The following is a 17072-nucleotide window of genomic DNA, read 5'->3' as shown; positions in this document are numbered from 1 at the left end:
GCTTCCTTGTTTAGTCTGCTGAGTTGCAGAACCAATGAATTAGGACTAGGAGAACATTTTTTAACTCCAGCTTCGAGACTTAGAATTAGAGTTTTGACAGAAATCTCAAAATTCCAGTGTGAATACTTTCCACACGCGATCACAAGATGTTAAGGATAGCTGAGTAAGCTGGTTTTAAATGTAGTTCAGTGGAAACACTCCTGCTTCCAAATCAGTCGTTTTACGGGTTCAAGTCTAACTGATTTGAGCACACATCTACATCTAGTACTTTAGTACTGAGGAATTGCTGCACTGTCAAAAGTGCTGTATTTTGGATGTAAAAGATCCTGTTGCATTATTTCAGGGAAGAGCAGTTCTCCTCGGTGTTCTGTCCGACATTTATCCATCAATCAACATGACTAAAATTTGGTCATTATTTTACTGCTGTACTAAAATTGGCTGCTGCACTTTGAAACACCCAGAGGTCATGAAAGGCACTACGAATTGCAAGTCTTTCCTTAACTTTCATTGCGGTGTTAATGTAAGCCTACTTGTGACAATAATAAAGATCATTGTTATTATATTGGTTTCGGTGATGCAATTTGTAACCTAAGGGCTTCACTGCAACACCAAAGTAAACTAACTGGGTTCAGTAAAGCTAGAAGGTGTGAAACTCTTTGAGAGAGGTGGGGCGGAATTCTCCGCTCCCGGGGAAAATCGGGAATCCGTCGTGAACTCGGCCGAGTTTCACAACGGCCTCGGAGGCCGCTCCTCTCACCGTATTCACCCCCACCCGGGGGGCTAGGAGCGGCGCTCCGTTATTCTCGGCCGCCGGGCCTTGACACTTGCGTCAAGGCGGCGCGCTGAGAATGAGGCGACGGCGGCGCCTATGTGACGTCAGCGCCTATGTGACGTCAGCCGCGCATGCGCAGGTTGGCCGGCTCCAACCTGCGCATGCGCGCCTGACGTCACGACGGCTGACGGCTCAGACCCGCGCATGCGCGGTGGCCATCTTCCCCTCCGCTGCCCCGCAAGACGTGGCGGCTTGATCTTGCGGGGTGGCGGAAGGGAAAGAGTGCGTCGCTTTGAGACACCGGCCCGACGATCGGTGGGCACCAATCGTGGGCCAGTCCCCTCCCGAGCACGGCCGTGGTGCTCACTCCCCTCTCCGCCCCCCACAAGCTTCAAACGGGCCTTTGGCGCCCATGTTCACGACGGCAGCGACCAGATGTGGCTGCCGCCGTCATGAAACGGTCGCGAACGGCAGGCCGTTCGGCCCATCCAGGTCGGAGAATCTCTGGTCACTGTGAAAAATGGCGAGCGCCGATTCTTCCGAGCGGGGGGGTGGGAGAATCGCGGGGGGCGCCAGGGGGGCGTGAAATCAGTCGCCCGGCCCTCCCGCGATTCTCCCACCCGGCGTGGGGAGCGGAGAATCGCGCCCCCTTTAGCTGGTGCTGTTGCAAGCTGCCAGATGCACTGAATCCACTTGGTTGAGTTAGCATCACTAGCATTAAAAAAAACAATATTAATCAGCATTAAGTGCAGCTAACTACTTGTTGCAACCTTACATAAATTTTAAATTTGTGAACTCATTCTCATTTGGACACCCTCAAACCATATGTCACAAGAAAGTGGAAGGCTGTCTTCTCTGAGTCAAGCAGGTATAATGGTCACCTGAACAAAACGGCTTAATTAAGGTGCGGTAAACTGGAATGAGGCGGTAAATTTACTGAGGTGTTTTTAATGATGCAGTGAGTCACCACATTCCTAGAAGGGTTGGTTAAAATCACCCAAGAGTCTCTCTAATTCTTTCTGCTTGAGATTCAAAACAATTACATTATTTTATCAATAATAATGACTGTCCTGTTGTGATGCACGTAACACAAAGGACATTATGTGTAAGGGTGAACAACATTAGCTTGTCATTCTCTCAGTACTGATCACTTGAATGGTCTTGCTTTGTTCTGTGTTCCTTTGTAGTTGGAATATGAGCGCAATGGGGGAGTTATCCAAAAGCTGCCTTCTATCCTGGAGGATGAAGAGCTTGAAGATGATGAGAACACACCTCTGTCTCCCAATGCAAATAGTACAACAGGAATAACATCACCCATCAAAGCATTTCACTCACCAAAGGTTAGCAGGTGTTTGTTGCCAACAAAACACTTGTCCAAGCTAGCTACTCCACCCACAGGAACCCTGCAGAACAGCAATGAGGATATTGGCAAAGACAGACTTTTTAACAACAATGGAAGCAAGCCATCCAAATTACAAATCCCTGCTATAAACTGTACTGCAATCTCTGACCTCAGCCCAAGGTAAGTGGCTTTTCATTCCATTAAATTGAGAATTTAAGACAGAATCTATTTGTTACTTTTTGACCAACAGTGAAGGTTTCATTCCGTTCATCACCCTAATGCAGCCAATCCAGATTGTAGAAATCATGATCAACAGGCCACAGTCAAGGTTTTGCTTTTAATGTCAGACTTAATTGTCACCCATATCAAAAAGGATGTTGGCCTGTGAGGGAATAGTAGATTCTTCCCAAAACCAGAGTGTGCTTTGACTATCATTTGTTGTATATTTACATAATATAGTGAATGGACTATCTTTTGTATAGTTACACAGAGGGAATTGTAAATAAAAGAAAATTACTGTGGATGCTAGAATCTGAAACAAAAACAGAAAATACTGGACAATCTCCTTTGTCTTCCTGACCAGAATATTCATTCCCTTTGTCTTTCTGACTATGGTATCTTTGTCAATCTCCACCTTTCGCTGGCCCTCTATCCAGCCCACTGCTCCATGCCTCCCCCCACCCCCAACAACTGTATAAATCTGACCCCATTTCCAGTTCGCTCCAGCTTTGACAAAGAGTCATCCAGACTCAAAACGTTGTCTCCCTTCTGTCTCCACAGATGCTATCAGACCTGTTGAGGGAATTGTAAATATTGACAGATTTACCACAACTCAATGAATAAACAACCTATTGGTCTTTGTATAGTGTTTAGTGAATGGTCTGTTTATTGCCACTGATATTTACAGGATCTAGCGAATGAGTTATTTGTAACTTTGTTGAGATAGTTTAGTGAATGTTGGTATATTTGCAGACTCCTGTGAATGGTATGTCTGTTAACATTTTTATCTGGGTAGAACAAATGAGCTATCCGTTGATATTTTAATGAATGGATCATCCATAGGTAATGCTACCTGTGAGTAGAACCACGTTGCAGTGAATTCTGCAGGAATCAGAATGTCTGCCAGTTTATTTATATCCTCCTATTTGGAGAGTTGCAAGGGTATTTTCTGTGCCTATTGAACGGTCACCAGGGTTTGAATATTCTGGTCACCACAGCATTGCTGCTGCGCACAAAGTTTCCCCCAACCCCGCACCACTGTGCATTGCCAAAGCTGCAACAAATGCAGAGCACAGTGTCTCCCTTGCGCTCCAGTCAGTGGAGTAGGGTCTGGGGAAGAGAGGATGCACTCACTTTTTACAGCGCCATCTGCCTTATTCTATAAATGTTTACAGGCCCAGCCTTTTAATGAGACAGTGTGGGTGAGTATATGGATGGGTGTCCATGAGTGGGTGGGTGGATGGTGATTGGGATGGGGTAATGGATGAATAGATGAGTGGATGGGTGAGTGAGTGAATGATAGGTAGGAGAGCACGTTGGTGAAGTGGATAGGTTGGTGAGGTGTGTAGGTTGGTGGATGGGTAGGTGGGTAAATGGATAGGTGAATGGTTAGGTGGCTGCGGTGAGTACGTGTGTGAGTGAGTGAATGGGTGGCGGGTGAAATGGGTGGGGTAGGTAGGTGGGAGAACTGGTAGTCAGGTCAGACTGTCATAGAATCCCTACAGTACAGAAGAAAACCATTCGGACCACCAAGACGGCTCCGACTCTCCGAAAGTGCATACTACCTAGGCCCACTCCCCCCGCCATACCCTGGAATCCGTACATTGATCATTTCCAATCCACCTAACCTACACATCTTTGGACACTTAGGGGGACTTCCGGTGAGCAGTCGCACATGCGGTGGCTCCCACCAAGACACTTTAGTTTAGGTACTTTCTGTCCAGTATATGGGTGATTTTTGGGAGGAAATTAATTTAGTTTGATGGGATAGGATCCCCTCATATGAGTAATACCCGGTAAATATAATAGTCAGAAGTCAGGGGCGGAATTCTCAGACCCCCCGCAGGGTCGGAGAATCGCCCGGGGCCGGCGTAAATCCCGCCCCCACCGTGGCCGGAATTCTCCGCCACCCGGGAATCGGTGGGAGTGGGAATCGCACCGCGCCGATCGGCGTGCCCCCGCGGCGATTCTCCAGCCCGCGATTGGCCGAAGTCCCGCCACTGACAGGCCTCTCCCGCCGACGTGGTTTCAACCACCTCTGGTGGCGGTGGGATTGGCGGCGAAAGAGGGCCCCCGAGGTCCTGGGGTGGGCGCAGGGCACCGGGGGGTGCCCCCCCGGTGGCCTGGCCCGCGAGCGGGGCCCACCGATCGGCCGGCGGGCCAGTGCCGTGGGGGCACTCTTTTTCTTCCACCACCGCCACGGCCTCCACCATGGCGGAGGCGGAAGAGACCCCCCCTACCCCGCATGCGCCGGTGGTGACGTCAGCAGCCGCATGTTGAACCGGTGAAGGCCTTTCGGCCAGCCCCGACGCTGGCCGGCGGGCGTCAAAGGCTGTTGGCGCCGGTTTTGCCGCCAGTTGGCATGGCGCCAACCACTCCGGCACGGGCCTAGTCCCTAAAGGTGCGGAGAATTCCGCACCTTTGGGGAGGCCCAACGCCGGAGTGGTTGACGCCATTCCTCTACTCCGGGACCCCCCGCCCCGCCGCATAGGGGAGAATCCTGCCCCAGGTAAGGGATCATCATCAGACTCAGAAGTTCCTATAGCCTCAGGATGGGGGAGCATGGCGAAGGCTTCTACTATGGCATTGGCCCCTTCGTGGTTGATTGAGACATTGGCTAGCTTATTTACAGACTAATTTAAGAAGCAGCGGCAGGTAGTCGCTGAGGATCTGTAAAAGACAATGGAGGAGGCTTTGACCCCTATTAGGACAGCCGTGAAAAAGATTGACCGGTAGATGGAGGTACAAGATGAGACAATACAGAAGGTGGAGGTGGCACTCTCTGACCATAATGATTGGATTGTCTCCTTGGAGGCAGAGATGGTGTTGCTGGCTAAAAAGCTTAAAGTGCTAAAGGCCAGGGTTGACGGTCTGGTGAACCGCTGCAGACGACAAAACTTAAGAATCGTTGAGCTGCTGAAGGGCCTGGATGGCTCACACTCCACAAAATATATGTTCAAAATGTTTGGAAAGTTGGTGGGGGAGGGGGCCTTGCCAAGCTCTCCTGAATTGGACTGGGTCCATCGGTCGCTGAGGCAGAAGCCTAGATCTGGGAGCCACCATGGGTGATCATCATCAGCTTTCATAGATACCTGGACAAGGAGCGGGTCCTGAGTTAGGCAAAGGACCATCAGGGCTGTAGATGGGAGAGCCATGCCATCAAAATATACCAGGACGTTGGGGCATAGCTGGGGAGAAGGCGTGCAGTGTTCAATAAGGCCACGGCCGCACTGTGCAAGAGCAAAGTGAGATTTGGTGTGGTGTATCCGTTCACCTATGAGTGACCTCAAGGACAAAGTCTATTACTTCAATGCGCCAGAGGATGCAAATGAGTTTGCCAGATGCGTGGCCGGGGTGAATTATAGTGCATAACAACGAAGGAGTTTCTGGAAGGTAGGTTCACCGGCCTAGTCGAATTGTTAGAAAATTCCAGTTCCCGAGAGGAAATATACTCAGGTACTTTCAGGTGCGCAATGTTTACATAAGGAGCTTCCTTCATTTACCTGGCACCGTTGCCCTCGCTTATGGACAAAGTCCTGTCCTTGGTCGAGTTAGAGGAGGGTAAGATTTTGGATATTTATGGGCAGACGTTGACGATGGAGCAGGCTTCGTTGGATGAAGTAAAGGGGAAGTGGGACTGTGAGTAGTATTTGGTCTTTGACGGGGGGCCAGGATCTGTGGAGTGAGGCTCTCCACAGGGTCAACTTCACCTCCTCATCCAGTTCAAGATAGTGCACAGGGCGCACTTGACCAGGACACGTACGAGTGGGTTATTCTCGGGGGTGGAGGATAGATGTAAGTGATGCTGTGGGAGGGCCGGCGAATAACACACCTCTTTTAGTCTTGTCCCAAGCTTGTTAATTTCTGGCTATTGGGAGGGATTTTTTTTGCAGTTAAGGTTTTTCTTTCCTTTTAGGGGTGAGGGGGGAGGGAAAGGGGACTGGAGATTGGGTGGGTGTAGTTTGCGTATAATATTGTGTTGAGATTTTCTGTTTTGTTGTTGTTTTTGTTATAATGAAAATATTGTTTGAATAAAAATACATTTTTAAAAATATCTTGAACATTAAGGGGCAATTTAGCATGGCCAATCTACCTGACCTACGTATCTTTGGACACTAAGGGGCAATTTAGCGTGGCCAATCTACCTGATCTGCGTACCTTTGGACACTAAGGGGCAATTTAGCATGGCCAATCTACCTGATCTGCGTATCTTTGGACACTAAGGGGCAATTTAGCATGGCCAATCTACCTGACCTGCGTACCTTTGGACACTAAGGGGCAATTTAGCATGGTAAACCTGCCTAACATGCCTATCTTTCGACTGTGGGTGAAACTGAAGCACCCGGAGGAAACCGGCGGTAGTCACGCCTGGTCAAGGGGGAGTGGTAAATTCAAAGTTGGATGGTTAGGTGGGTAGTCCAGGGGTAGGCAGGCAGGGTCAGGGGAGGAGGCTGGTCAGGTTGGGCGTGGTTTGTCAAGTGGTTGGGAGAGTAGGCATGCAGGGTTGAGGGGTTGTTGTGTAGTTGGGGTGATGGGGGAGGAGGACAGGGTGGTAGTCGAGCAGTTGATGGGTGGAACATAGAACATAGAACATACAATGCAGAAGGAGGCCATTCGGCCCATCAAGTCTGCACCGACCCACTTGAGCCCTCACTTCCACCCTATCCCCCGTAACCCAATAACCCTTCCTAACCTTTTTGGTCACAAAGGGCAATCCACCTAACCTGCACGTCTTTGGACTGTGGGAGGAAATCGGAGCACCCGGAGGAAACCCACACAGACATGGGGCCGGTTCGGTCGAGGGGGGAATCTGGTATGGTCAGATGATAGTCTGGTCCATCAGGGGGGTGTCAGTCTGGTCCAGTTGTGGGGTCGAGGATGGGGAGTGGGTGGGGGTTGCCATGAAAGGGGGGGAGGGGCAGCCTGGTCTGGTTGTGGATAGTCAGGTTGGAGTTATTCGAGGGTTACATAGAACATAGAACAGTACAGCACAGAACAGGCCCTTCGGCCCTCAATGTTGTGCCGAGCCATGATCACCCTACTCAAACCCACGTATCCACCCTATACCCGTTGTCAGGGGCTAGGTCAGGAGGAGTCAGGTTATCAGGGGTGGTGGTAGTTGGGTGGCCGGGAGTAGTCAGTCGGGGCTGTAGTCTGGTTTAGTTGAGGGTTTGTCTGATCCATTTGAAGGGTAGTTGGGTCAGGTCAGATGTTAATTAAAGGTGGTTAGGGGCTGGGGCTGGAGTTGTCAAATGGTCGGATTGGGGGTTGGGGGGGTAATCAGGTGGTTGAAGGTAGTAATTGGTTGTTAAGTTACTCAGGCGTTAAGCTAGGTTTTGATAAAAGCAAATTACTGCGGATGCTGGAATCTGAAACCACCAAAAAATGCTGGAGAATCTCAGCAGTTCTGGCAGTATCTGTAGGGAGAGAAAAGAGCTAACGTTTTGAGTCCAGATGACTCTTTGTCATAGCTAGGTCTTGAAATGTGTTGCTTTCCCTGGATAACCATCAAGGTAAGTTGTGCAGATTTGTCCAAGTCTGACTCAAGGTCAGAGTTGGAGACATTCGTGGGCAGCAGGGAATCAGCCTATCGGAAGTTTAAACTTTGTGGGCAATTTCTGCATATGTCCACACAAGATGATTTCCGCACACACGGTCCTGACACACATATAGAACATAGAACAGTACAGCACAGAACAGGCCCTTCGGCCCTCGATGTTGTGCCGAGCAATGATCACCCTACCCAAACCCACGTATCCACCCTATACCCGTAACCCAACAACCCACCCCCTTAACCTTACTTTTTAGGACACTACGGGCAATTTAGCATGGCCAATCCACCTAACCCGCACATCTTTGGACTGTGGGAGGAAACCGGAGCACCCAGAGGAAACCCACGCACACACGGGGAGGACGTGCAGACTCCGCACAGACAGTGACCCAGCTGGGAATCGAACCTGGGACCCTGGAGCTGTAAAGCATTTATGCTAACCACCATGCTACATCTTCCATTCTATCCCCAGTCTTCAACAATCTGGAAGGCAAAAGATACCAGCCAATATGTTTAACACTGACAACTCAACAATGATAATGCTCAAAACACAATGACTGTCTTTTGAGAAACTTTAGCATTTTTTCCTGATCTTGCATTGGATTATGACTCCCAATATTGCAGCCCCCTGAACAAAAAAACAGAGAATAAACACATTGTTTTAAAAGTATTTAAATGATGGAACAGACTTAGAAAAAATATATTTCAAATGATGCTTAGAAGGAATGGAGTATTTGCAGAAAGAGAAATATTTCCAGTGTGTGTAGAACGTACAGGGAAGGGGAAAACAGTTCTGGGCAAAGTTAGACTTTCATCTCTGTCTCTGACTTCAAATCTAGTCCTGACCGGTGCTGTGAAAGCCTTGTCTCGCGTCCGGAGGTGACCATGGAGTAAGTGGTCGCATAACATGTTACAAGGTATGTGGGTAAGATGTTTGAGAAGTTGGTGGGGGAGGGGGCCATCGACCGACCTCCTGAAGTGGATCGGGTGCACAGGTCATTCAGGAGGAAGCCAAAAGCGGGAGAGCTGCGAGGGCAATCATTGTGAGGCTGCATCGGTACTTGGATAAGTAGAGGATCTTGAGGTGTGCGAAGGAGACGTGAGAGTTTATCTGAAAAGGGTGTACGATCCATATCTACCAAGACTTGGGAGCAGAGCTGGCCAAATGGCAGACCGAGTGTAATAAGGCCAAGGCTGACCTTTTCAGGAACAAGGTGCAATTTGGGGTGCTGAAACCTGCTCGTCTGTGGGCCACCTATGGGGGACAGGAGCATTACTTCAACATGCTGGAGGGGGCAAACAGCTTTTTAAGAGACCATGGGAGGGATTCTCCGAAACGGCGGCTAAGTGTTGATGTCGGCGTAAACACCGGAGCATTTCACGCCAGCGTCAACGGGCCCCTTGGCCCAGCGATTCACTTACCTGAAGGGGTCCAGCAGGGCGCCGGAGTGCTCAGCGCAGCTCCAGCAGCCGATACGGGGCCCTGTACGTCCGGCCGCGGGTCCGCACAACATGGCGGACCCACACAGCAAGCAGGCCCCCGACAATATAGGCCCCCCCCCCCAGATCGCACCTGCCCGCCGATCAATGGCCCCCAATCGGAACCCTGGCCGTCCTGGAGGACCCGCCCCAGTGACGGATCCCCCCACTCCACACCAGGGCGACCGCGGCAGCCGCCACTCCCAAGTGCCCGCCAGGTGGAACTATGTTAGAACCACGCCGGTGGGACCTCGGCCAGCTGCAGGCAGAGAATCGCCACAGGGGCCTCTTTGAGTGGCCCCCGACCGGCGCAGCGTCGATCGCGCCGGCATGACTGGCAGCGATTCTCCAGTCCACAGAGAATCGCAGGAAGGCGTCGGACCCGATTGCAGATCTGACGCCCCATTCTCCGCACCCACGCCTCGCGCGATTTCGGCACGGAGGCTCGGAGAATCCCGACCCATGGACTGGGGGACGGTTAAGAGCATTGGATTTTGGTGCGTTCAGATACGAAACGGACTGGAGGCATTGTACTCGGGGAGGGTGGGGAACTATATGCTTTCACACAGTGATGCTGTTTGATTTTCTTTATACTACCCAATCTTCTGTATAGTTAATTATGTTAAAGTAGAGTTTTGTATCTCTTTTGGGAGCAGTGATGTTCGTAATATAAAAATGTGTGGGCTTGGGCGGGGCGGGGGGGAGGGTTCTTTGGTACAGGAGAAGTTGGTGTTATGCCGCAGATGGAGGTCATCCTGCCAGTGGGTAGGTTAATTAACAGAGGTGAAGTAGGAGGAAGAGCCATGGAAGGTGGAGGAGAGGGAGGTGTGACATTATAGAAATGTACAGCATGTGAAGATTTAATGTCATGTTACAATTAGCCACTAGATGGACCTAGGGATATACTTTCTTTGTTTGTGGGATAGGAGGGATGGGGTGTCTGGGAAGGTGGGATTTTTTGTGTTTGCAAAAGGGAGGGGTTGGTGGGAGGGCTGAGTTGCTGATGTTGAAGGTGTTGTAGCGCAGTTGGCTGGGGGTGGATGGCGGTGGCCATTTTGAGGGGGCCCAAGAGGTGGGCGAGACATTGAAACATGGATATGGCTGATGAGGGTGGCGGTGGGGCTTGGAGCCCTCTGGCCAGACTCATCTCTTGAAACGTTAGGGCTGATCAGGAGGTCCCGTGTTTTCCCCCACTTGAAGAGCTTGAAGGCAGATTTGGGCGCGATTCTCCGGACTCACGACGCATCGGAGAATAGCGGGCGGCGCAAATTTTTACGGCCACGCTGGTCCGACTCCCTCCCGCTATGTTCCCCCCCCCCCCCCCCCCCCCGCGGCCGCCCCCCGACACGAATCGCTGCTCGCCGTTTTTTTACAGCGAGCAGCGATTCTCCCCTGGCCGATGGGCCGATTTCCAAGGCCTTTATGGCCGTTTTTACGAACTAAAAACACACCTGCTCGCACCGTTCGTAAAAACGGCCGTAAAGTGCCGTTCTGGGGAACCATGGCACCGATTGGCACGGCCGCACCATGGCCGTGCTAAGGGTGCCATGGGCCCGTGATCGGTGGGCACCGATCGCGGGCAGCGGGTACTCCACCGCCCCGATGGATCCGTCCGCGGGGCTTCTGAGGGGCATAACGGCCCGCGCATGCGCGGGTTTCACGCATATGCGTGATGACGTCATCCGCGCATGCGCGGGTTGGAGTCGTCTAATCCGCGCATGCACGGCTGACATCATCATACGCGTCAGCCGTCGCTAACTTTGGCGCGCGGGCTTAGCGAAATTCGTTAAGCCCGCAATGCCGGAGTTCACGGCCGCGCGATGCTAACCCCGACCGGGGAGCAGAATCGGTTCCCGGTCGGGGGCGCGGAGGCTGCCGTCAAACACGGCCGGTTTCACGGCAGCCTTCACGACTCTCCGCATTTGCGGAGAATCGCGCCCGTGGTGTTTATGCAAGAGATGCATATGAGGGTTGTGGATCAGACAGGGTTGAGGAAAGGTTGGGTGGGCAGGTGTTTAATTCAGGCTTCAATATGAAGACAAGGGGGTTGTGGTGCTGATTAGCAAGTGGGCGACTTTTTCGGCTGGCAGCTGGTGGTCCCGGGGGTAGATATGAGATGGTGAGTGAGCGGCTGGAGGCTGCGCCTGTGGTGCTGGTGAACATCTATATGCCCCCAAATGGGATCATGTAGATTTTATAAAGAGGGTGGTGGTGAAGGTTCCAGACCTTGACACGCACCTGTTGATTGTGGGGTTTTCTTTTAATATTTTATTGGAGGTATTTTCAAATATATACAGAACAAGCAAACAAAACAGCAGCAGTTAACCATGCACAATTGCCACGGAAACCCATACCATCCCCACCACCTCCTTTTACACCCACCAAAACTCAGATAAAACACAAAGAACACCCCACTCCCCACCCTCCCTCCCACTGATATGTATGATAGCACAGTGGTTATCGCTGGGGGTCACAGCGCCAGGATTCCAGGGTCGATTCCCACTTGGGTCACTGTCTGTGCGGAGTCTGCGCGTTCTCCCCGTGTCTGCGTGAGTTTCCTCCAGGTGCTCTGCTTTCCTCCCACAAGTCCTGAAAGACGTGCTTGTTCATTCGCCTAATCTCCCTTGCTGCTGCCTGCCTCCTCAACTGATGCGCAAGCATCCTGCTCACCTTCTCCCACACTCATAAACTGACCCTCTGACCCTGCACAGCTGCCCGCTACCTCCCCCATCCACCATCGACACTAGCTGTTGTGCTATGCTTCTTCATTTAGCATAAGCTGCTTCCTTGATGTATCCTCTGACAAAGGAAGGTTTAGTCTTGGAGATAGGTTGAACAAATTTATTGAACAGTTAACAATTCTCCTACTTGAGTTTGATTCTCCTGTTAATCTTGCTATAGTAACTCAGTCTAACTAGCCAGTCTGCTCTAAGCCATGCGGTGGGTGTGATGCTTCTGATCTTCCCCTGTCCTTCTCTCTGAATGTCACCTGTGGAAAGAGAAAGAGCATGAGCGGAATTCTCCGCTCCCGGGAAAAATCGGGAAGGCCGTCGTGAACTCGGCTGTGTTTCACGATGGCCTCAGAGGCCACTCCTCTCACCGTATTCACCCCCACCCGGGGGGCTAGGAGCGGCGCACCGTTATTCTCAGCAGCCGGGCCTTGACGCTTGCGCAGGTTGACCGGCTCCAACCCGCGCATGCGCGGCTGACGGCACGACGGCTCAAACCCACGCATGCGCGGTGGCCATCTTCCCCTCCCCTGCCCCGCAAGACGTGGCGGCTTGATCTTGCGGGGTGGCAAAGGGGAAAGAGTGCGTCGTTTTGAGACGCCGGCCCGACGATCGGTGGGCACTGATCGCGGGCCAGTCCCCTCCCGAGCACGGCAGTGGTGCTCACTCCTCTCTCCGCCCCCCACAAGCTTCAAACGGGCCTTTGGCGCCCAAGTTCACAATGCCAGCGACCAGGTGTGGTTGCCGCCATCGTGAAACGGTTGCAAACGGCAGGCCGCTCGGCCCATCCATTTTTCGCGGCGACCGGCGATTCTTCCGAACGGGGGGTGGGACAGTCGTGGGGGGCGCCAGGGGGACGTGAAATCAGTCACCCGGCCCTCCCGCGATTCTCCCACCCGGCGTGGGGAACAGAGAAACGCGCCCCATGTGTGCCCTGTCCTTTTGTATGGGTTGCCCTCTTATGGTAGTGTCACCTCTGGGTGTCTTAACTGCCCATTGGTCGTGTCCTATCTTACTGACCTATTGGTTGAATGTCTGTGCCTGCAGTGCCTTGTCCAGGATAAAGAAAATCAATCCGGAAGTACCCCCTGTGAAAAGAATGAAAATTCCTTCACCCTCGGCCTCTCAAACCGCCAGGGGTCTGCCGCCCCCATTGGCTCCATAAATCCCAGCAACTCCTTCACCCTCATTGACTTGGGGCATGACCTGTCCAATCTTGGATCCAACACCGTATTAAAATCTGCCCCCATGATCAGCCGGCACGTGTCCAGGCCCGGGATCTTTGACAGGACTCACCTCATAAACTCCACATCGCCCCAATTTGGGGCATAAATATTGACCAGCACCACAGGCTGACTCCAACCTCCCGCTCACCATCACAAGCCTACCCCCAGGGTGCACTACTATACTCCCCACCACAAGGACACCCTCTGATGAACCAGCACTGCCACTCCCCTTTGTCTTCACGTGCCACTTCTCCTCGTCTTTACCTGCTGCTCCCATCCTTTCCTCAGCTTCGTCTGATCCATCACCTTCAAATGAGTCTCTTCAGAGTCCTCAAATGCACAAACATGTGCAACATCTTAACCGGCCTATTTAATCCCCGAACATACCATGTATTCAGCCGGGGGATCATGGACTCCCCTCCCCTCCAGTCAGCCATATCTCCACTTTACCAGCTCCCCCAGTTCCATACCTCGCGCATCCCTAAGGCCTCATCAAGATTTCTGCCACATCACCCCTGAAGCAACTGCGCCAGACCAATGGCAGCAACCCACCCCTCCTACCATCTCCCCACAACAAAGAACAAGTAAAAGAAAATGAAACCCACTCCCCCCACTCCATCACCCCTCCAACAGATCTAACCCCACTTCACTCCCATTAACTGGGCTATGCACTAGCATTGTGGCCCCCACTCGAGGTAACTGCCTTTGCCCAAACTATTCTCTACACCAATCCCTCACACCCACTCCTCCACCTTCCCATTTATACTCACAACCCCAATAACCCACATAATATACAACATGATACAACATTCAACCCGACTGAAGGACGCCAACACTCCCCCCACTGGCATCTCCATAGTCCAAAGTTCTTACAAGTCCCCAAGTCTCGCAAAAACCTGCTTGCCTCTTCCGGCGTATCCATGTAGAACTCCTGGCCTTGGTATGTGACCCACCACCGGGCTGGGTACAGCACACCAAACTTCACTCCTTTGTTGGCCAGAACCACTTTAACGCCCTTAAACCCAGCCCGGTATTTCGCCAGCTCCGCACCCAGTTCTGGTAGATCCAAATCACATTTTCTTCCCAGGTAAACCTTTCTATCTCTTTCGCCCACCGCAGAATCTTCTCCTTATCTCGATATCTGAGCAGTCATACCATCATCGCTCTCGGCTGCTCACCCGCCTTTGGCCTCCTCCTCAGCAACCTGTGTTCTCAGTCCACCTCGGGGTGGGGGGGGTCGGCTGAAGACCCCCTCACGCTCCAGCTCCCAAGCATGTTTGTTACATGCTTTGTGACCTGCATTCCCTGAATGCCTTCGGGCAATTCCACAATCCAAAGATTCTGCCTCCTCGACCAATTTCTCCAAATCGTCCACTTACTCGCTCAGCCTCCTTTGACTCTCCACCATCAGGTAATATCTGCTTCCAAAGAGGCAAGCCAGTCCTCATGGTCTGCCACCGACTCTTCCGCGTTTTGGAGTGACGCACTATATGCCTTCAACCTCTGCTCCATTCTCTCAATGACTGACTGAATCGGATCAGCCACCAGGTCTTCTGAGGCCTCCTGCCTTTGCTGCTGGAATTTGAAAATCAAAAACTCCACCAACTATTCCGTGGACCACTGAGCAGGCAATAAAGCCACAGAGCTCTCCGTCATCTTTCCTTCCATCGCACTCCTCAAAAGCTCCTGGTCTGACTGTTGCCGCTTTACATTTACACTCCTTGTTTGATAGGGCTGAGACATGCCCACATGAAGGAGAATCCTTAACTCTATCTGTTCCTGTACTTTGTACCAGCAAACACACCCATGAATGGATAACAAGGATCAAACAATTCCACCACGAGCAGAAGCCACCCAAATGTGTGACTACTTACTCCATGGCCACAACTGGAAGTCCATGAGAGGGGATTTTAATACTATCTTGATCCTCGGCTGGATCACAAAGTCATCATTTTCAATATCATCAGAGCTGGTCTCATCGTAATCATCATCAATAACTTTCCACTCATCATCATCAATATCAATGTTGTCATATTCATCATCAATATCTCCCCACTCATCGTCAGCAATATCAATATCAATGTTGTCATATTCATCATCAATATCTCCCCACTCATCATCATTATCTTCCCACTCATCATCATCAGCGTCTCCGTTCTCATCATCACTATCTGCGCACTCGTCAACAACATCTTCGCACTCACCATCATCATCTTCGTATTGATCATCAGAGTTAGCATCCTCATATTGATCATCATTATTGTTGTGCTCGCTATTAATGTCATCGTACTCATCATCATCACCTTCCTAGAAGTACAATACTGCTCGTGGAAGTATGTGCTCATGCAGAAATTGACCAAATTTCTAAATCAGCAGTGAGTCTTGCTGCAGAGCTTCTATCTAAGACTACGTGCTTCGCAACCTCAGGAGGAATGAAGAAATTGAAAAAAGTTATTTAGCACCGTTTTCGTGACTACCTGACAAGCAGCCCGAGCCTCATGGTTCTGGTTGAGTTTCATGGTCTTCATTGTGACATTTTTTTCATTCTTCCAGACAATGTAGCAGCTCGTGCATCCCGTAATTGTGAACATGAAGAAGCCTGCCCCATCGGGCCGCGACTCCATCTGACATGTTTTTACGAGCACTTCATTTATGAAGTACTCTATCGATTCAAACTTGAATTCCAGAGCGAAACTCAATGGCTGAAAGCTTACTGCAATATGCTGTCAATGCTTTAAAATGGGCACATCATGCTTCTGTATCATGTGGCTGAGCCTGTCCTCATTTTCAAAGACCGATAACCAGAACTTTGCTTTCCGTCCGTGGCTGATGTGGGGGTTAGTTGGATTGGCCATGCTAAATTGCCCCTCAATTGGAAAAGGAAAATAAATGGATACTCTAAATTTATTTTAAAAATTAAAAAAACACTGCAATGAAGTTACTGTGAAAATCCCCTTGTCGCCACATGACGGCACCCAGAGGAAATGCACGCAGACACGGGGAGAGTGTGCAGACTCTGCACAGACAGTGACCCAAACAGGGAATTGAACCTGTACCTTGGCGCTGTGAAGCAACATTTCTTTTTTTTTTTAATAAACAATTTTATTGAGGTAGTTTTTGGCTTTATAAACAGTTACAGACATCATCAGAAAGGAAGCAAAAAAGGCAAAAATGTGCAAACATCCACGTACTTTCAATACTTCCATCGTAACATATTGCACAAGCCCGCTCCCCTCCCACCGGTACTACCCGCCATATTTTCCCTCCTACTCTACTCTACCCCGCCCCCCCCCCTCCCCCCACCCCCCTGCTGACGCTCACTCTCCTGCAAAGAAGTCAATAAATGGTTGCCACCTCCGGGTGAACCCCTGCACAGATCCCCTCAAGGCGAACTTAATTTTTTCCATCCCCAGGAAACTCGACATGTCCGCAAGCCACCACTCAGTCTTCGGGGGCTTTGAGTCCCTCCACGCCAATAATATTCGTCGCCGGGCTATCAGGGAAGCAAAGGCCAGCACATCGGCTTCTTTCTCCCCCTGGACGCCCGGGTCTTCCGAAACCCCAAAAATTGCCACCCCTGGACTCATCACCACCCTTGTTTTTAGTACCTGGGACATGACCCCCGCAAATCCCTCCCAGTACCCCCTCAGCTCAGGGCATGCCCAAAACATGTGAACATGGTTCGCTGGTCCTCCCGCGCACCTAGCGCATTTGTCCTCTATCCCGAAAAATTTGCTCATCCGAGCCACCGTCA

At 51.1% G+C, this 17072-nt stretch overlaps 1 protein-coding gene across 1 annotated transcript in view; it reads left to right on the top strand.

Annotated features, from left to right (window-relative positions):
- Positions 1-17072, top strand: part of kcnh3 (potassium voltage-gated channel, subfamily H (eag-related), member 3) — a 1115372-nt gene that overhangs the window by 1011671 nt on the left and 86629 nt on the right. The window contains exon 12 of the mRNA XM_038789040.1: positions 1960-2294. Coding sequence (XP_038644968.1) covers positions 1960-2294 — 335 coding nt within the window. The remainder of the gene's footprint in view (positions 1-1959; positions 2295-17072) is intronic.

Source organism: Scyliorhinus canicula, chromosome 2 (assembly GCF_902713615.1).
Source record: "Scyliorhinus canicula chromosome 2, sScyCan1.1, whole genome shotgun sequence".
NCBI classification, from domain to species: domain Eukaryota; kingdom Metazoa; phylum Chordata; class Chondrichthyes; order Carcharhiniformes; family Scyliorhinidae; genus Scyliorhinus; species Scyliorhinus canicula.
The sequence above is the reverse complement of the archived record's forward strand: the minus strand, read 5'-3'. Positions and strand labels throughout refer to the sequence as shown.